The sequence below is a fragment of the Panulirus ornatus genome, chromosome 13 (genome assembly GCF_036320965.1).
Source record: "Panulirus ornatus isolate Po-2019 chromosome 13, ASM3632096v1, whole genome shotgun sequence".
Classification (NCBI taxonomy): Eukaryota; Metazoa; Arthropoda; class Malacostraca; order Decapoda; family Palinuridae; genus Panulirus; species Panulirus ornatus.
In genome coordinates, this window is record NC_092236.1 from 60,764,064 (window position 1) to 60,785,207 (window position 21,144).

The following is a 21,144-nucleotide window of genomic DNA, read 5'->3' on the forward strand; positions in this document are numbered from 1 at the left end:
GACTGACATTTTTACTGGCATGTTGAAAAGTTGAAAATAGAAAACTTTAGACATGCATGTGGTTTATTAGTTTTGGATTTTCAGATGTTGTCTCGTTTGCTGCAGTATTCAAGAGATTTAGGAGAACGAGGTTATCCTCACATTAACTATGAAACATGGAAACACATTGCTGTTAAGAAGGTAGAATGATTTTTTATCTTATTACTGTTTCTAGTGTTAGAAATACTTGTAATACATTGATTTTCTTGTTATGGGGTCTTCTGCTGTGCCCACCCCCTTGAGGGAGTTCTCAGAGAGAATAGGCATCAGTGATATAGACAGATAGATTACTTGGTTTATTAGTTTGCAAGATTTTTCAGTGGTTTGCTTGGAAATAGTCCAGATTTTATTATCACCTTTCCTGACTCAGTGCTTCGATTTGAGACATTTCACACTTGAGATGCTGGAGGATTTGGGTACAGGATAAAATACTAACACCTAAGCCTTTTACATGGAACATTGAAATGAATTAACCTCATTTTTCTAATGTTATGAAATAATCTCACTTTGATACAGGTTGAGCATCCCTAATCCGAAATCTGAAATGCTCCAAAATCCGAAGCATTTTGAGCAGCTACATGATATTACAAGTGGAAAAGTCCACACCTGACCTCACTTGCCCATGCTGGGCTCTGACGCTCTGTTGGTACCAGTTTGTTACTAACCATTGTCACAACCAGACTTGCATTCATTACTCAGTGGGTTTTTTTTGCTTATTCTCTGCTTTGTGTGAATAAGTGCAAGAAAATGATTGCTTATCAGTAGCTTATAATTTCAGAGCCAGGAATGAAGGTGATGCCGAACAACCACAGATTGTCCATATAGACAGCTGATGTTGTGACACTTTAGCTTTCTGATGGTTCATTGTTACACAAACTTTGTTTTGTGAACAAAATTATTATAAATTTTGTGTACATTACTTTCAGGCTATGTGTATAAGTTGTATATGAAACATGGGTCGATTTTGTGTTTGGACTTGGGTCCCATCCCCAAGATATCTTATTATCTATTATCCATCGTGACAAATGTGGAAAACAGGATGGTATGGAAGCAAATTGGTTAGAGATGAGACATACCTCAACTTTTTTACCATTCAGTGATCTTCCTCAGGAGATTCTGATTGCAGCATTCGGCAGAACTGTATTCCCCAGCAAGTGACGGTCACCCAGTCAAATACCTTGGCGTGTCACTCTCTGATTAGATCACTTGTCTTGCTGCCTCCACCTGTTCACAGCAATCTCTGGTGCCTGACATGACCAGCAGTTGAACTCAGACCTTGTGTTAATGTTCTTAGTCCCTTCCTCTATGTGAAATTCTACCCCTTTTTGTGTTACTCCTTCAGTAATGTATGATATAAATATATTCTGTAAGAAAAAATTATTTTTAGAATCTTTTTTGAACTGGGTGAGAATAATTTTTGAGGTATTGTGCAGGTATCATCACAGTAGCCTGATGAAAGAATGTGGTATAATATTTTAAGCTATGCTATTTCATGTATATTCCATACTTGAGTTGGATATGGAAATTTTTTTCAGGAACATAACCACCCTTATATTATGGATTTCATTTGCTTGATTTATGGTGCCTCAAATTGCAGTAGTGTTACCAGGAATGTAACCCATCACAAGTGAGGGGATGGTGGTTAAACCATAATAAGAATTATCCTTTCAAATAGTGGACAGTATTACTGTATATACAGAAAAGAATATTTTCAGCACTGACAGCATCAGAAGCCTTAGTAGGAATAAAGGGCATAAAGTGATTTTATCACACCACACCAAAAAATTATGTTAAAAATTTTACCATGATCACTAGTGAAATATGAAACCCTTACTGGTCACCATATGGTAGTTGCAATTTTTATTGTATACCCTGTTATATGTTTACTCATGTTACCCACATTCATAGCTGAATTTTTTTTGTGTGTGCTTCTCGCAGATGGGCCTGAGTGTTGAATGCAGTATGGTTGTATTCTTTTCATGTCTTCTCTTCTCCAAGTTACGTCCCGGTCGTGACCGGGAACTAGAGGCATCCCTAGCATCGGCTGCATCACAGAAAGAGAGGGGTGAATTGAAAAGACTGTTTTATCTCTCTTTGAACATAACTGACTGTAATGATTATGTTAATACCTTAAGTATATTGTATGTGCACATTGCTGTTCTGGACATTATTGAAAATTCCCTTACAGAAAGATATTCATAGGCTCACAAATTTGCTGAGGCATATGAGATTATCACAATTTGTGTTTTGTGATTGAAGTGTGCTCACATAAACACTTATTGAACAGACAGCATTTACCACTGTTCATGCAAATGTTCATTGCTGTTTTTTTATGAGCTTTAGGGTAAGTTGAGGATACTAAGTAGGTAGTAGTTGGTAGGCAGCCAGTGACCAGGAAGGTATATTACCAGTACTACCTTCCTGGATATCAGGAGGATTAGTGACATCTGCTCAGTGAGACAGCACTTAAGTGGTTGCCTCAGCTTTGTTCATTGAATATTGGAAATGTGGGTCTTTAATGAGTTCCCTTTTTTCCGGCCTGTTGAAAATACCTGCCTTCAGTATCTCCGTGCTCATTGCTGGAAATTTTCTGCATATATAGTCAAAGCAGTCCCCTTCTTTGTTCAAAGCCTTCACAAATTGTTTCATTAAACCTAGTTTGATGTGCAGTTGTGGTAAAATGATCTTATTTCTGTCAACCAAGGGTTCTGCGATTACATTCTTTTCTTCCTCCATCATGTTTTCTCTTAAAGGCCATTGTTTTTCTGCATACGTTGTCAAAGCAGCCCCCTTCTTTGTTCAAAGCCTTCGCAAACTGTTTCATTGAACTTAGTTTGATGTGCAGTGGTTGTAAAATGATCTTATCTCTGTCAACCAAGGGTTTTGCGATGATTTTCTTTTCTCCAACCACCATGTTTTCTCTCAGAGGCCATTGTTTTCTCACCCAGTGCTCATCCTTAGCTCTACTATCCCAGATACGGATAAAGCAGGGATACTTGGTGTATCCACTCTGCTGACCCATGAGAAAAGTCACCATCTTAAGATCCACACAGACTAGCCATTGGTGATTGTGGTGTGATATCTTCTCTAATACGAGGGCAATTGTTTCCTGCTGTTCAGTCATCTTAGTTGAGTGACCAATTGATCTATATTTGTTGCTATTGTGTAGAAGCACACATTTTAAGCTCATGAGAGGTACGTATATTGATAAGTGAATTATCTCAAATACTATTGCTGCCAGAAGGAAATGAAGGTCATATTCTTATTCAGTGGTGTGAATATACCTAGAATCTGAGACACCAAAAAAATATTTTAGATTTGTTCCCCTGTACATATTTTTGTGGTGAAGATGACCATGGAAAAGCTTTTATGGGTCTGGAGAAAGCATACGACAGTCAAGTGGAATGCTTTATGGGATGTTAGATATATATGGTGTAGGGGAACAACTGTTCGATGGTGTGAAAGCCTTTTTTAGAGGAGCAAACGCATGTGTAAGAGTCATTGCAGAGTTGAGCATAAGTTTTGGCATACATTAAGGTGTGAGGTGTGGCCTTGTGATGTCTGGGTGTGTGTGTGTGTGTGTGTGTGTGCTGTTACATGTGTGGCTGGGTGGGGACGGGAATGGATGAAGGCAGCAAGTATGAATATGTACTTGTATATATGTATGTGTCTGTGTGTGTATATGTATGTATGCATTGACATGTATATGTATGTATATGTGCGTGTGTGGGCATTTATGTATATATAAATGTGTATGTGGGCGGGTTGGGCCATTCCTTGTCTTTCCTCGCGCTACCTTGCTCATGCGGGAGATGGTCATTAAGTATAATGAATTGATGAATAAATATATATATATTTATTTTGCTTTGTCACTGTCTCCCGCATTAGGGAGGTATTGCAAGGAAACAGATGAAAGAATGGCCCAACCCACATACACATGTATATACATACATGTCCACACACGCACATATACCTATACATCTCAACGTATACATATATATACACACACAGACATATACATATATACACATGTACATAATTCATACTGTTTGCCTTTATTCATTCCCATCGCCACCCCACCACACGTGAAATAACAACCCCCTTCCCCCTCATATGCACGAGGTAGCGCTAGGAAAAGACAACAAAGGCCACATTCGTTCACACTCAGTCTCTAGCTGTCATGTAATAATGCACCGAAACCACAGCTCCCTTTCCACATCCAGGCCCCACAGAACTTTCCATGGTTTACCTCAGGTGCTTCACATGCCCTGGTTCAATCCATTGACAGCACGTCGACCCCGGTATACCACATCGATCCAATTCACTCTATTCCTTGCACGCCTTTCACCCTCATGCATGTTCAGGCCCCGATCACTCAAAATCTTTTTCACTACATCTTTTCACCTTCAGTTTGGTCTCCCACTTCTCGTTCCCTCCACCTCTGACACATATATCCTCTTGGTCAATCTTTCCTCACTCATTCTCTCCATTTGACCAAACCATTTCAAAACACCCTCTTCTGCTCTCTCAACCACACTCTTTTTATTACCACACATCTCTCTTACCCTATTATTACTTACTCGATCAAACCTCCTCACACCACATATTGTTGTCATACATCTCATTTCCAGCACATCCACCCTCCTGCGCACAACTCTATCCATAGCCCATGCCTCGCAGCCATATAACATTGTTGGAACCCCTATTCCTTCAAACATACCAATTTTTGCTTTCCGAGATAATGATCTCGTTTTCCACACATTCTTCAACGCTCCCAGAACTTTCGCCCCCTCCCCCACCCTATGATTCACTTCTGCTTCAGTGGTTCCATCCACTGCCAAATCCACTCCCAGATATCTAAAACACTTCACTTCCTCCAGTTTTTCTCCATTCAGACTTACCTCCCAGTTGACTTGTCCCTCAACCCTACTGTATGTAATAACCTTGCTCTTATTCACATTCACTCTCAGCTTTCTTCTTTAAAACTCTTTACCAAAATCAGTCACCAGCTTCTGCAGTTTCTCACACGAATTAGCCACTAGCGCTGTATCATCAGCGAACAACAACTGACTCACTTCCCAAGCTCTCTCATCCACAACAGACTCCATACTTGCCCCTCTTTCCAAAACTCTTGCATTCACATCCCTAACAACCCCATCCATAAACAAATTAAACAACCATGGAGAAATCACACACCCCTGCCACAAACCTACATTCACTGAGAACCAATCACTTTCCTCTCTTCCTACACGTACACATGCCTTACATCCTCGATAAAAACTTTTCACTGCTTCTAACAACTTGCCTCCCACACCATGTATTCTTAATACCTTCCACAGAGCATCTCTATCAACTCTATCATATGCCTTCTCCAGATCCATAATTGCTACATACAAAACCATTTGTTTTTCTAAGTATTTCTCACATACATTCTTCAAAGCAAACACCTGATCCACACATCCTCTACCACTTCTGAAACCACACTGCTCTTCCCCAATCTAATGCTCTGTACATGCCTTCACCCTCTCAATCAATACCCTCCCATATAATTTCCCAAGAATACTCAACAAACTTATGCCTCTGTAATTTGAGCACTCACTTTTATCCCCTTTGCCTTTGTACAGTGGCACTATACAAGCATTCCGCCAATCCTCAGGCACCTCACCATGTGTCATACATACATAAAATAACCTTACCAACCAGTCAACAATACAGTCACCCCCTTTTTTAATAAATTCCACTCCAATACCATCCAAACCCGCTGCCTTGCCGGCTTTCATCTTCCGCAGAGCTTTTACTACCTCTTCTCTGTTTACCAAATCGTTTTCCCTAACCTTTTCATATATATATATATATATATATATATATATATATATATATATATATTTTTTTTTTTTTTTTCGCAGTCTCCCGCGTTTGCGAGGTAGCGCAAGGAAACAGATGAAAGAAATGGCCCAACCCACCCCCATACACATGTATATACATACGTCCACACACGCAAATATACATACCTACACAGCTTTCCATGGTTTACCCCAGACGCTTCACATGCCTTGATTCAATCCACTGACAGCACGGTATACCACATCGCTCCAATTCACTCTATTCCTTGCCCTCCTTTCACCCTCCTGCATGTTCAGGCCCCGATCACACAAAATCTTTTTCACTCCATCTTTCCACCTCCAATTTGGTCTCCCTCTTCTTCTCGTTCCCTCCACCTCCGACACTTATATCCTCTTGGTCAATCTTTCCTCACTCATTCTCTCCATGTGACCAAACCATTTCAAAACACCTCTCTCAACCACGCTCTTTTTATTTCCACACATCTCTCTTACCCTTACGTTACTTACTCGATCAAACCACCTCACACCACACATTGTCCTCAAACATCTCATTTCCAGCACATCCATCCTCCTGTGCACAACTCTATCCATAGTCCACGCCTTGCAACCATACAACATTGTTGGAACCACTATTCCTTCAAACATACCCATTTTTGCTTACCGAGATAATGTTCTCGACTTCCACACATTCTTCAAGGCTCCCAGAATTTTCGCCCCCTCCCCCACCCTATGATCCACTTCCGCTTCCATGTTTCCATCCGCTGCCAGATCCACTCCCAGATATCTAAAACACTTCACTTCCTCCAGTTTTTCTCCATTCAAACTCACCTCCCAATTGACTTGACCCTCAACCCTACTGTACCTAATAACCTTGCTCTTATTCACATTTACTCTTAACTTTCTTCTTTCACGCACTTTACCAGACTCAGTCACCAGCTTCTGCAGTTTCTCACATGAATCAGCCACCAGCGCTGTATCATCAGCGAACAACAACTGACTCACTTCCCAAGCTCTCTCATCCCCAACAGACTTCATACTTGCCCCTCTTTTTTTTTTTCATACTATTCGCCATTTCCCGCGATAGCGAGGTAGCGTTAAGAACAGAGGACTGGGCCTTTGAGGGAATATCCTCACCTGGCCCCCTTCTCTGTTCCTTCTTTGGAAAAATTAAAAAAAAAATGAGAGGTGAGGATTTCCAGCCCCCCGCTCCCTTCCCTTTTAGTCGCCTTCTACGACACGCAGGGAATATGTGGGAAGTATTCTTTCTCCCCTATCCCCAGGGATATCTCGGAGAGCAAAAAGTGGGTATGTTTGAAGGAATAGTGGTTCCAACAATGTTGTATGGTTGCGAGGCTTGGACTATGGATAGAGTTGTGCGCAGGAGGATGGATGTGCTGGAAATGAGATGTTTGAGGACAATGTGTGGTGTGAGGTGGTTTGATCGAGTAAGTAACGTAAGGGTAAGAGAGATGTGTGGAAATAAAAAGAGCGTGGTTGAGAGAGCAGAAGAAGGTGTTTTGAAATGGTTTGGTCACATGGAGAGAATGAGTAAGGAAAGATTGACCACGAGGATATATGTGTCGGAGGTGGAGGGAACGAGGAGAAGAGGGAGACCAAATTGGAGGTGGAAAGATGTAGTGAAAAAGATTTTGTGTGATCGGGGCCTGAACATGCAGGAGGGTGAAAGGAGGGCAAGGAATAGAGTGAATTGGAGCGATGTGGTATACCGGGGTTGACATGCTGTCAGTGGATTGAATCAAGGCATGTGAAGCGTCTGGGGTAAACCATGGAAAGCTGTGTAGGTATGTATATTTGCGTGTGTGGACGTATGTATATACATGTGTATGGGGGTGGGTTGGGCCATTTCTTTCGTCTGTTTCCCTGCGCTACCTCGCAAACGCGGGAGACAGCGACAAAGCAAAAAAAAAAAATATATATATATATATCCTCAGGCACCTCACCATGAGTCATACATACATTAAATAACCTTACCAACCAGTCAATAATACAGTCACCCCCTTTTTTAATAAATTCCACTGCAATACCATCCAAACCTGCTGTCTTGCCGGCTTTCATCTTCCGCAAAGCTTTTACTACCTCTTCTTTGTTTACATATATGTATATATGTATTCCCATGCTACTTCCATACTATTCTCCATTTCCCGCGTTAGCGAGGTAGCGTTAAGAACAGAGGACTGAGCCTTTTAGGGAATATCTTCACCTGGCCCCCTTCTCTGTTCCTTCTTTTGGAAAATTTAAAAAAAAAAAAGAAAAAAAAAAACGAGAGGGGAGGATTTCCAGCCACCCTTTCCCTCCCCTTTTAGTCGCCTTCTACGACACGCAGGGAATACGTGGGAAGTATTCTGTCTCCCCAATCCCCAGGGATGTATATATATATATATATATATATTTTTTTTTTTTTTTTTGCTGTCTCCCGTGTTTGCGAGGTAGCGCAAGGAAACAGACAAAAGAAATGGCCCAACCCACCCCCATACACATGTATATACATACGTCCACACACGCAAATATACATACCTACACAGCTTTCCATGGTTTACCCCAGACGCTTCACATGCCTTGATTCAATCCACTGACAGCACGTCAACCCCGGTATACCACATTGCTCCAATTCACTCTATTCCTTGCCCTCCTTTCACCCTCCTGCATGTTCAGGCCCAGATCACACAAAATCTTTTTCACTCCATCTTTCCACTTCCAATTTGGTCTCCCTCTTCTCCTCGTTCCCTCCACCTCCGACACATATATCCTCTTGGTCAATCTTTCCTCACTCATTCTCTCCATGTGCCCAAACCATTTCAAAACACCCTCTTCTGCTCTCTCAACCACGCTCTTTTTATTTCCACACATCTCTCTTACCCTTACGTTACTTACTCGATCAAACCACCTCACACCACACATTGTCCTCAAACATCTCATTTCCAGCACATCCATCCTCCTGCGCACAACTCTATCCATAGCCCACGCCTCACAACCATACAACATTGTTGGAACCACTATTCCTTCAAACATACCCATTTTTGCTTTCCGAGATAATGTTCTCGACTTCCACACATTCTTCAAGGCTCCCAGAATTTTCGCCCCCTCCCCCACCCTATGATACACTTCCACTTCCATGGTTCCATCCGCTGCCAGATCCACTCCCAGATATCTAAAACACTTTACTTCCTCCAGTTTTTCTCCATTCAAACTTACCTCCCGATTGACTTGACCCTCAACCCTACTGTACCTAATAACCTTGCTCTTATTCACATTTACTCTTAACTTTCTTCTTTCACACACTTTACCAAACTCAGTCACCAGCTTCTGCAGTTTCTCACATGAATCAGCCACCAGCGCTGTATCATCAGCGAACAACAACTGACTCACTTCCCAAGCTCTCTCATCCACAACAGACTTCATACTTGCCCCTCTTTCCAAAACTCTTGCATTCACCTCCCTAACAACCCTATCCATAAACAAATTAAACAACCATGGAGACATCAGACACCCCTGCCGCAAACCTACATTCACTGAGAACCAATCACTTTCCTCTCTTCCTACATGTACACATGCCTTACATCCTCGATAAAAACTTTTCACTGTTTCTAACAACTTGCCTCCCACACCATATATTCTTAATACCTTCCACAGAGCATCTCTATCAACTCTATCATATGCCTTCTCCAGATCCATAAATGCTACATACAAATATATATATATATATATATATATATATATATATATATATATATATATATATATATATATATATATATATATATATTTTCATACTATTCGCCATTTCCCACATTAGCGAGGTAGCGTTAAGAACAGAGGACTGGGCCTTTGAGGGAATATCCTCACCTGGCCCCCTTCTCTGTTCTTTCTTTTGGGAAAAAAAAGAAAAAGAGAGGGGAGGATTTCCAGCCACCCACTCCCTCCCCTTTTAGTCGCCTTCTATGACACGCAGGGAATACGTGGGAAGTATTCTTTCTCCCCTATCCCCAGAATTGGGCCAGGTGAGGGTATTCCCTCAAAGGCCCAGTCCTCTGTTCTTAACGCTACCTCGCTATTGCGGGAAATGGCGAATAGTTTGAAAGAAAGAAAGATATATATATATATATATATATATATATATATATATATATATATATATATATGGGAGAAAGAATACTTCCCACGCATTCCTCATGTGTCGTAGAAGGCGACTAGAGGGGATGGGAGCGGGGGGCCAGAAATCCTCCCCTCCTTGTATTCTAACTTTCTAAAATGGGAAACAGAAGAAAGAGTCACGCGGGGAGTGCTCATCCTCCTCGTAGGCTCAGATTGGGGTGTCTAAATGTGTGTGGATGTAACCAAGATGTGAAAAAAGGAGAGATAGGTAGTGTGTTTGAGGAAAGGAACCTGGATGTTTTGGCTCTGAGTGAAATGAAGCTTAAGGGTAAAGGGGAAGAGTGGTTTGGGAATGCCTTGGGAGTAAAGTCAGGGGTAAGTGAGAGGACAAGAGCAAGGGAAGGAGTAGCACTACTCCTGAAACAGGAGTTGTGGGAGTATGTGATAGAATGTAAGAAAGTAAATTCTAGATTAATATGGGTAAAACTGAAAGTTGATGGAGAGAGATGGGTGATTATTGGTGCTTATGCACCTGGGCATGAGAAGAAAGATCATGAGAGGCAAGTGTTTTGGGAGAAGCTAAATGAGTGTGTTAGTGGTTTTAATGCACAAGACCGGGTTATAGTGATGGGTGATTTGAATGCAAAGGTGAGTAATATGGCAGTTGAGGGAATAATTGGTATTCATGGGGTGTTCAGTGTTGTAAATGGAAATGGTGAAGAGCTTGTAGATTTATGTGCTGAAAAAGGACTGGTGATTGGGAATACCTGGTTTAAAAAGTGAGATATACATAAGTATACATATGTAAGTAGGAGAGATGGCCAGAGAGTGTTATTGGATTACATGTTGATTGACAGGCGCGCGAAAGAGAGACTTTTGGATGTTAATGTGCTGAGAGGTGCAACTAGAGGGATGTCTGATCATTATCTTGTGGAGGCTAAGGTGAAGATTTGTATGGGTTTTCAGAAAAGAAGAGAGAATGTTGGGGTGAAGAGGGTGGTGAGAGTAAGTGAGCTTGGGAAGGAGACTTGTGTGAGGAAGTACCAGAAGAGGCTGAGTACAGAATGGAAAAAGGTTAGAACAAAGGAGGTAAGGGGAGTGGGGGAGGAATGGGACGTATTTAGGGAAGCAGTGATGGCTTGCGCAAAAGATGCTTGTGGCATGAGAAGCGTGGGAGGTGGGTTGATTAGAAAGGGTAGTGAGTGATGGGATGAAGAAGTAAGATTATTAGTGAAAGAGAAGAGAGAGGCATTTGGACAATTTTTGCAGGGAAAGTGGGAGATGTATAAAAGAAAGAGGCACGAGGTCAAGAGAAAGGTGCAAGAGGTGAAAAAGAGGGCAAATGAGAGTTGGGGTGAGAGAGTATCATTAAATTTTAGGGAGAATAAAAAGATGTTCTGGAAGGAGGTAAATAAAGTGCGTAAGACAAGGGAGCAAATGGGAACTTCAGTGAAGGGGGCTAATGGGGAGGTGATAACAAGTAGTGGTGATGTGAGAAGGAGATGGAGTGAGTATTTTGAAGGTTTGTTGAATGTGTTTGATGATAGAGTGGCAGATATAGGGTGTTTTGGTTGAGGTGGTGTGCAAAGTGAGAGGGTTAGGGAAAATGATTTGGTCAACAGAGAAGAGGTAGTAAAAGCTTTGCGGAAGATGAAAGCCGGCAAGGCAGCAGGTTTGGATGGTATTGCAGTGGAATTTATTAAAAAAAGGTGTGACTGTATTGTTGACTGGTTGGTAAGGTTATTTAATGTATGTATGACTCATGGTGAGGTACCTGAGGATTGGCGGAATGCGTGCATAGTGCCATGGTACAAAGGCAAAGGGGATAAGAGTGAGTGCTCAAATTACAGAGGTATAAGTTTGTTGAATATTCCTGGTAAATTATATGGGAGGGTATTGATTGAGAGGGTGAAGGCATGTACAGAGCATCAGATTGGGGAAGAGCAGTGTGGTTTCAGAAGTGGTAGAGGGTGTGTGGATCAGGTGTTTATATGTGAGAAATACTTAGATAAGCAAATGGATTTGTATGTAGCATTTATGGATCTGGAGAAGGCATATGATAGAGTTGATAGAGATGCTCTGTGGAAGGTATTAAGAATATATGGAGTGGGAGGCAAGTTGTTAGAAGCAGTGAAAAGTTTTTATCGAGGATGTAAGGCATGTGTACATGAAGGAAGAGAGGAAAGTGATTGGTTCTCAGTGAATGTAGGTTTGCGGCAGGGGTGTGTGATGTCTCCATGGTTGTTTAATTTGTTTATGGGTGGGGTTGTTAGGGAGGTGAATGCAAGAGTTTTGGAAAGAGGGGCAAGTATGAAGTCTGTTGGGGATGAGAGAGCTTGGGAAGTGAGTCAGTTGTTGTTCGCTGATGATACAGCGCTGGTGGCTGATTCATGTGAGAAACTACAGAAGCTGGTGACTGAGTTTGGTAAAATGTGTGAAAGAAGAAAGTTAAGAGTAAATGTGAATAAGAGCAAGGTTATTAGGTACAGTAGGGTTGAGGGTCAAGTCAATTGGGAGGTAAGTTTGAATGGAGAAAAACTGCAGGAAGTAAAGTGTTTTAGATATCTGGGAGTGGATCTGGCAGCAGATGGAACCATGGAAGCGGAAGTGAATCATAGGGTGGGGGAGGGGCGAAAATTCTGGGAGTCTTGAAGAATGTGTGGAAGTCGAGAACATTATCTCGGAAAGCAAAAATGGGTATGTTTGAAGGAATAGTGGTTCCAACAATGTTGTATGGTTGCGAGGCATGGGCTATGGATAGAGTTGTGAGCAGGAGGGTGGATGTGCTGGAAATGAGATGTTTGAGGACAATATGTGGTGTGAGGTGGTTTGATCGAGGAAGTAATGTAAGGGTAAGAGAGATGTGTGGAAATAAAAAGAGCGTGGTTGAGAGAGCAGAAGAGGGTGTTTTGAAATGGTTTGGGCACATGGAGAGAATGAGTGAGGAAAGATTGACCAAGAGGATATATGTGTCGGAGGTGGAGGGAACGAGGAGAAGTGGGAGACTAAATTGGAGGTGGAAAGATGGAGTGAAAAAGATTTTGTGTGATCGGGGCCTGAACATGCAGGAGGGTGAAAGGCGGGCAAGGAATAGAGTGAATTGGATCGATGTGGTATACCGAGGTTGACGTGCTGTCAGTGGATTGAATCAGGGCATGTGAAGCATCTGGGGTAAACCATGGAAAGCTGTGTAGGTATGTATATTTGCGTGTGTGGACGTATGTATTTACATGTGTATGGGGGTGGGTTGGGCCATTTCTTTCGTCTGTTTCCCTGCGCTACCTCGCAAACGCGGGAGACAGCGACAAAGCAAAAAAAAAAAATATATATATATATATCCTCAGGCACCTCACCATGAGTCATACATACATTAAATAACCTTACCAACCAGTCAATAATACAGTCACCCCCTTTTTTAATAAATTCCACTGCAATACCATCCAAACCTGCTGTCTTGCCGGCTTTCATCTTCCGCAAAGCTTTTACTACCTCTTCTTTGTTTACATATATGTATATATGTATTCCCATGCTACTTCCATACTATTCTCCATTTCCCGCGTTAGCGAGGTAGCGTTAAGAACAGAGGACTGAGCCTTTTAGGGAATATCTTCACCTGGCCCCCTTCTCTGTTCCTTCTTTTGGAAAATTTAAAAAAAAAAAAGAAAAAAAAAACGAGAGGGGAGGATTTCCAGCCACCCTTTCCCTCCCCTTTTAGTCGCCTTCTACGACACGCAGGGAATACGTGGGAAGTATTCTGTCTCCCCAATCCCCAGGGATGTATATATATATATATATATATATATTTTTTTTTTTTTTTTGCTGTCTCCCGTGTTTGCGAGGTAGCGCAAGGAAACAGACAAAAGAAATGGCCCAACCCACCCCCATACACATGTATATACATACGTCCACACACGCAAATATACATACCTACACAGCTTTCCATGGTTTACCCCAGACGCTTCACATGCCTTGATTCAATCCACTGACAGCACGTCAACCCCGGTATACCACATTGCTCCAATTCACTCTATTCCTTGCCCTCCTTTCACCCTCCTGCATGTTCAGGCCCAGATCACACAAAATCTTTTTCACTCCATCTTTCCACTTCCAATTTGGTCTCCCTCTTCTCCTCGTTCCCTCCACCTCCGACACATATATCCTCTTGGTCAATCTTTCCTCACTCATTCTCTCCATGTGCCCAAACCATTTCAAAACACCCTCTTCTGCTCTCTCAACCACGCTCTTTTTATTTCCACACATCTCTCTTACCCTTACGTTACTTACTCGATCAAACCACCTCACACCACACATTGTCCTCAAACATCTCATTTCCAGCACATCCATCCTCCTGCGCACAACTCTATCCATAGCCCACGCCTCACAACCATACAACATTGTTGGAACCACTATTCCTTCAAACATACCCATTTTTGCTTTCCGAGATAATGTTCTCGACTTCCACACATTCTTCAAGGCTCCCAGAATTTTCGCCCCCTCCCCCACCCTATGATACACTTCCACTTCCATGGTTCCATCCGCTGCCAGATCCACTCCCAGATATCTAAAACACTTTACTTCCTCCAGTTTTTCTCCATTCAAACTTACCTCCCGATTGACTTGACCCTCAACCCTACTGTACCTAATAACCTTGCTCTTATTCACATTTACTCTTAACTTTCTTCTTTCACACACTTTACCAAACTCAGTCACCAGCTTCTGCAGTTTCTCACATGAATCAGCCACCAGCGCTGTATCATCAGCGAACAACAACTGACTCACTTCCCAAGCTCTCTCATCCACAACAGACTTCATACTTGCCCCTCTTTCCAAAACTCTTGCATTCACCTCCCTAACAACCCTATCCATAAACAAATTAAACAACCATGGAGACATCAGACACCCCTGCCGCAAACCTACATTCACTGAGAACCAATCACTTTCCTCTCTTCCTACATGTACACATGCCTTACATCCTCGATAAAAACTTTTCACTGTTTCTAACAACTTGCCTCCCACACCATATATTCTTAATACCTTCCACAGAGCATCTCTATCAACTCTATCATATGCCTTCTCCAGATCCATAAATGCTACATACAAATATATATATATATATATATATATATATATATATATATATATATATATATATATATATATATATATATATATATATTTTCATACTATTCGCCATTTCCCACATTAGCGAGGTAGCGTTAAGAACAGAGGACTGGGCCTTTGAGGGAATATCCTCACCTGGCCCCCTTCTCTGTTCTTTCTTTTGGGAAAAAAAAAGAAAAAGAGAGGGGAGGATTTCCAGCCACCCACTCCCTCCCCTTTTAGTCGCCTTCTATGACACGCAGGGAATACGTGGGAAGTATTCTTTCTCCCCTATCCCCAGAATTGGGCCAGGTGAGGGTATTCCCTCAAAGGCCCAGTCCTCTGTTCTTAACGCTACCTCGCTATTGCGGGAAATGGCGAATAGTTTGAAAGAAAGAAAGATATATATATATATATATATATATATATATATATATATATATATATATATATGGGAGAAAGAATACTTCCCACGCATTCCTCATGTGTCGTAGAAGGCGACTAGAGGGGATGGGAGCGGGGGGCCAGAAATCCTCCCCTCCTTGTATTCTAACTTTCTAAAATGGGAAACAGAAGAAAGAGTCACGCGGGGAGTGCTCATCCTCCTCGTAGGCTCAGATTGGGGTGTCTAAATGTGTGTGGATGTAACCAAGATGTGAAAAAAGGAGAGATAGGTAGTGTGTTTGAGGAAAGGAACCTGGATGTTTTGGCTCTGAGTGAAATGAAGCTTAAGGGTAAAGGGGAAGAGTGGTTTGGGAATGCCTTGGGAGTAAAGTCAGGGGTAAGTGAGAGGACAAGAGCAAGGGAAGGAGTAGCACTACTCCTGAAACAGGAGTTGTGGGAGTATGTGATAGAATGTAAGAAAGTAAATTCTAGATTAATATGGGTAAAACTGAAAGTTGATGGAGAGAGATGGGTGATTATTGGTGCTTATGCACCTGGGCATGAGAAGAAAGATCATGAGAGGCAAGTGTTTTGGGAGAAGCTAAATGAGTGTGTTAGTGGTTTTAATGCACAAGACCGGGTTATAGTGATGGGTGATTTGAATGCAAAGGTGAGTAATATGGCAGTTGAGGGAATAATTGGTATTCATGGGGTGTTCAGTGTTGTAAATGGAAATGGTGAAGAGCTTGTAGATTTATGTGCTGAAAAAGGACTGGTGATTGGGAATACCTGGTTTAAAAAGTGAGATATACATAAGTATACATATGTAAGTAGGAGAGATGGCCAGAGAGTGTTATTGGATTACATGTTGATTGACAGGCGCGCGAAAGAGAGACTTTTGGATGTTAATGTGCTGAGAGGTGCAACTAGAGGGATGTCTGATCATTATCTTGTGGAGGCTAAGGTGAAGATTTGTATGGGTTTTCAGAAAAGAAGAGAGAATGTTGGGGTGAAGAGGGTGGTGAGAGTAAGTGAGCTTGGGAAGGAGACTTGTGTGAGGAAGTACCAGAAGAGGCTGAGTACAGAATGGAAAAAGGTTAGAACAAAGGAGGTAAGGGGAGTGGGGGAGGAATGGGACGTATTTAGGGAAGCAGTGATGGCTTGCGCAAAAGATGCTTGTGGCATGAGAAGCGTGGGAGGTGGGTTGATTAGAAAGGGTAGTGAGTGATGGGATGAAGAAGTAAGATTATTAGTGAAAGAGAAGAGAGAGGCATTTGGACAATTTTTGCAGGGAAAGTGGGAGATGTATAAAAGAAAGAGGCACGAGGTCAAGAGAAAGGTGCAAGAGGTGAAAAAGAGGGCAAATGAGAGTTGGGGTGAGAGAGTATCATTAAATTTTAGGGAGAATAAAAAGATGTTCTGGAAGGAGGTAAATAAAGTGCGTAAGACAAGGGAGCAAATGGGAACTTCAGTGAAGGGGGCTAATGGGGAGGTGATAACAAGTAGTGGTGATGTGAGAAGGAGATGGAGTGAGTATTTTGAAGGTTTGTTGAATGTGTTTGATGATAGAGTGGCAGATATAGGGTGTTTTGGTTGAGGTGGTGTGCAAAGTGAGAGGGTTAGGGAAAATGATTTGGTCAACAGAGAAGAGGTAGTAAAAGCTTTGCGGAAGATGAAAGCCGGCAAGGCAGCAGGTTTGGATGGTATTGCAGTGGAATTTATTAAAAAAAGGTGTGACTGTATTGTTGACTGGTTGGTAAGGTTATTTAATGTATGTATGACTCATGGTGAGGTACCTGAGGATTGGCGGAATGCGTGCATAGTGCCATGGTACAAAGGCAAAGGGGATAAGAGTGAGTGCTCAAATTACAGAGGTATAAGTTTGTTGAATATTCCTGGTAAATTATATGGGAGGGTATTGATTGAGAGGGTGAAGGCATGTACAGAGCATCAGATTGGGGAAGAGCAGTGTGGTTTCAGAAGTGGTAGAGGGTGTGTGGATCAGGTGTTTATATGTGAGAAATACTTAGATAAGCAAATGGATTTGTATGTAGCATTTATGGATCTGGAGAAGGCATATGATAGAGTTGATAGAGATGCTCTGTGGAAGGTATTAAGAATATATGGAGTGGGAGGCAAGTTGTTAGAAGCAGTGAAAAGTTTTTATCGAGGATGTAAGGCATGTGTACATGTAGGAAGAGAGGAAAGTGATTGGTTCTCAGTGAATGTAGGTTTGCGGCAGGGGTGTGTGATGTCTCCATGGTTGTTTAATTTGTTTATGGGTGGGGTTGTTAGGGAGGTGAATGCAAGAGTTTTGGAAAGAGGGGCAAGTATGAAGTCTGTTGGGGATGAGAGAGCTTGGGAAGTGAGTCAGTTGTTGTTCGCTGATGATACAGCGCTGGTGGCTGATTCATGTGAGAAACTACAGAAGCTGGTGACTGAGTTTGGTAAAATGTGTGAAAGAAGAAAGTTAAGAGTAAATGTGAATAAGAGCAAGGTTATTAGGTACAGTAGGGTTGAGGGTCAAGTCAATTGGGAGGTAAGTTTGAATGGAGAAAAACTGCAGGAAGTAAAGTGTTTTAGATATCTGGGAGTGGATCTGGCAGCAGATGGAACCATGGAAGCGGAAGTGAATCATAGGGTGGGGGAGGGGCGAAAATTCTGGGAGTCTTGAAGAATGTGTGGAAGTCGAGAACATTATCTCGGAAAGCAAAAATGGGTATGTTTGAAGGAATAGTGGTTCCAACAATGTTGTATGGTTGCGAGGCGTGGGCTATGGATAGAGTTGTGAGCAGGAGGGTGGATGTGCTGGAAATGAGATGTTTGAGGACAATATGTGGTGTGAGGTGGTTTGATCGAGGAAGTAATGTAAGGGTAAGAGAGATGTGTGGAAATAAAAAGAGCGTGGTTGAGAGAGCAGAAGAGGGTGTTTTGAAATGGTTTGGGCACATGGAGAGAATGAGTGAGGAAAGATTGACCAAGAGGATATATGTGTCGGAGGTGGAGGGAACGAGGAGAAGTGGGAGACTAAATTGGAGGTGGAAAGATGGAGTGAAAAAGATTTTGTGTGATCGGGGCCTAAACATGCAGGAGGGTGAAAGGCGGGCAAGGAATAGAGTGAATTGGATCGATGTGGTATACCGAGGTTGACGTGCTGTCAGTGGATTGAATCAGGGCATGTGAAGCATTTGGGGTAAACCATGGAAAGTTGTGTGGGGCCTGGATGTGGAAAGGGAGCTGTGGTTTCGGGCATTATTGCATGACAGCTAGAGACTAAGTGTGAACGAATGGGGCCTTTGTTGTCTTTTCCTAGTGCTGCCTCACACACATGAGGGAGAGGGGGATGTTATTCCATGTGTGGTGAGGTGGCAATGGGAATGAATAAAGGCTGACAGTGTGAATTGTGTGCACGTTTATATATGTATGTGTCTGTGTGTGTATGTATATGTGTACATTGAGATGTATGGGTATGTATATTTGGGTGTGTGGATGTGTATGTATATACATGTGTATGGGGGTGGGTTGGGCCATTTCTTTCGTCTGTTTCCTTGCGCTACCTCGCAAACACGGGAGACAGCGACAAAGCAAAATAAAAAAGAAATAATATATATATGTGTGTGTGTGTATGGATGTAGTGATAAGAGAGATGAAACCAAAACTAGGGAAAGTCTGTATAGAGATGGAATATGGCAGAGATATGGTGGATAGTGGCAAGCCCATTTGTGGATGATACTTTGTTATTTGCTGCAGAAGTTTGTGGGTTTTATGATGTGTGTAAGCATAGACGATTGGAGGTAGATGCAAGTAAAAGTAAAGTAATTGTGTTTAAAAGGAAACAGTGAACGTATAGATTTTGTAAAGCCATATAGAGTGAAAGAAGAAAGTGTACTACAATGTACTTTGGATATGGAGGAGAAAGACTGGAAGAAGTGAGAGAATTTAAGTATTTAGGAGCTGTCTTGGGTAAGTGTTGTGATGTGGAAGGAGAAATAAGGAGGAGAGCAGTGCAGAAGAGTAGAAGAGTCATTAGGTCTCTTCAGAGAATAATGAAGGGTAGAGTTGTAAGTATGGAAGTGAAGAGAGGATTAAGTGACAGCACACCCCTCCCAAACCTGACTTATGTAGCTGAAACATGAACATGGAATGAGTCACAGAGGTGAAGAATCCAGGCTGTTGAAATGAGCTATTTGAGAAGAGTATGTGGTATGACTACATGGAATGAAGAAAGAAATGAAAGAGTGTATGAGAGATGTAGTATGGCAAGGAATGCAAAGGAAATGAATTGTGGAGTGGTAGAATGGGTTGAAATGTAATACTTTAAGGTGGTTTGGTCATGTGGAAGGAATGCAAGACTGGGAGATTACAAGGAGAATGTATGATAGTACAGTTAAAGGGGTTGGTGTGAGAGGAATACTGGAGGGAGAGAAATGATGGAAGAATGTGTGGAATGGTGTATGCAAGGGATGCATGTAAGGACAGGGATAAGTGGAGACTTTTGCCAGGGCCACCCCTTGTTGGGAGTTCCTGGAAGGAACAGGCATCAAAGATATAGATATGTGGAATGGATAGCAGCTGTTTCATATTTACAGAAATTATATTGACCTTTTATGGAGTTGTTCTTACATATGTGAGGTGGTTTCTCTTTCATGTTTCTGTTACTGACAGTAGAATCAAAAGCTCTCCATCTCATAAATTCTTTTGGCATCAAATCTCTTCAGCCATCCCTCTTTGTACATTGTGATGGCTTTGCTTTCTCTCAATTTTACTGGTATTGCTTTGGCCCCTGCTCTCATGTGCAATTTGCATGTATCCCAGCCACCTAGGTTGAGACCCAAAGCACACATCTGGCTGCTGCTTCCCACTGTTTCTGTATGGAGACTGGCCACTTGAGGATTATACTTTTCCCATGTATAGCTAAGCTGTGGAGATCTCTTCTCCTTTTTGTCTTTCCATCTTCATACAACCTATTAACCTTTTAGAGTCAGACCTATAGAAACATTTGCAGAGCCCTGATTAATTTCTACTTTCATTTTCTCTAACTCTTTCCTTTCACCAAGATGGCTTTTGATAAGGCATGTTTTTACTTATACCATGCTGGTTACTGGGAAAAGAAATAAAAAATTTGAACTTGGGTGGTGATGGTAAGGTCATACGTGGTCATATATTAATTAAAAAGTTTTTGCTTAAAGCATTACATATGAAAATTGAAGTTTTAGTTTTTTGGTCAATTGAATGGGATTAGGAAATGTATGGTGAAGTTCATGTGGAAGTTGAAAATCATCTGTAGTAAAGGTGTGTATTTGAAGTTGTACAAAAAGAGAATGTTTACTGTGATTATGTTATGAAATCTTAATGAATTGGGTTCAACATTATGAATATCTGGAGAGAAGTTCAGATCACTCCAATCCTTATTTGACATACAGCAACTTTGATGTATCACCAGATTTCGTCTTTATTTTCATTTCCAGTCTCATTTTTGTTGACAGACTTATTATTCAAAATGACAGAAGGGTAGGTATCATAATTCAGATTTTTGTGTCCATAGAAATAGGAAGACTTGAAGTATACATCACATTACAGGAAGGCCAAGGCCAGGAACTTTAAAAATCGCTTTTGAAATTCAGTCTTATGTGGTTATGTGTCATAGTTACCATTATATTTGATT

The 21,144-nt window shown here is 41.7% G+C and overlaps 1 protein-coding gene across 13 annotated transcripts in view; it reads left to right on the plus strand.

Moving 5' to 3' along the window:
• LOC139752964 (TBCC domain-containing protein 1-like) overlaps positions 1-21,144 on the plus strand; it is a 152,165-nt gene that overhangs the window by 23,226 nt on the left and 107,795 nt on the right. For 8 of the 13 annotated variants that reach the window (XM_071669107.1, XM_071669102.1, XM_071669113.1 and 5 more), the window contains exons 3-4: positions 85-180; positions 1,978-2,104. In XM_071669107.1, the coding sequence (XP_071525208.1) occupies positions 85-180; positions 1,978-2,104 (223 nt within the window). Of the gene's footprint in view, positions 1-84; positions 181-1,977; positions 2,105-21,144 lie in introns of those variants that run through there. The other 5 variants (XM_071669110.1, XM_071669109.1, XM_071669111.1 and 2 more) reach the window with 2 other exon arrangements.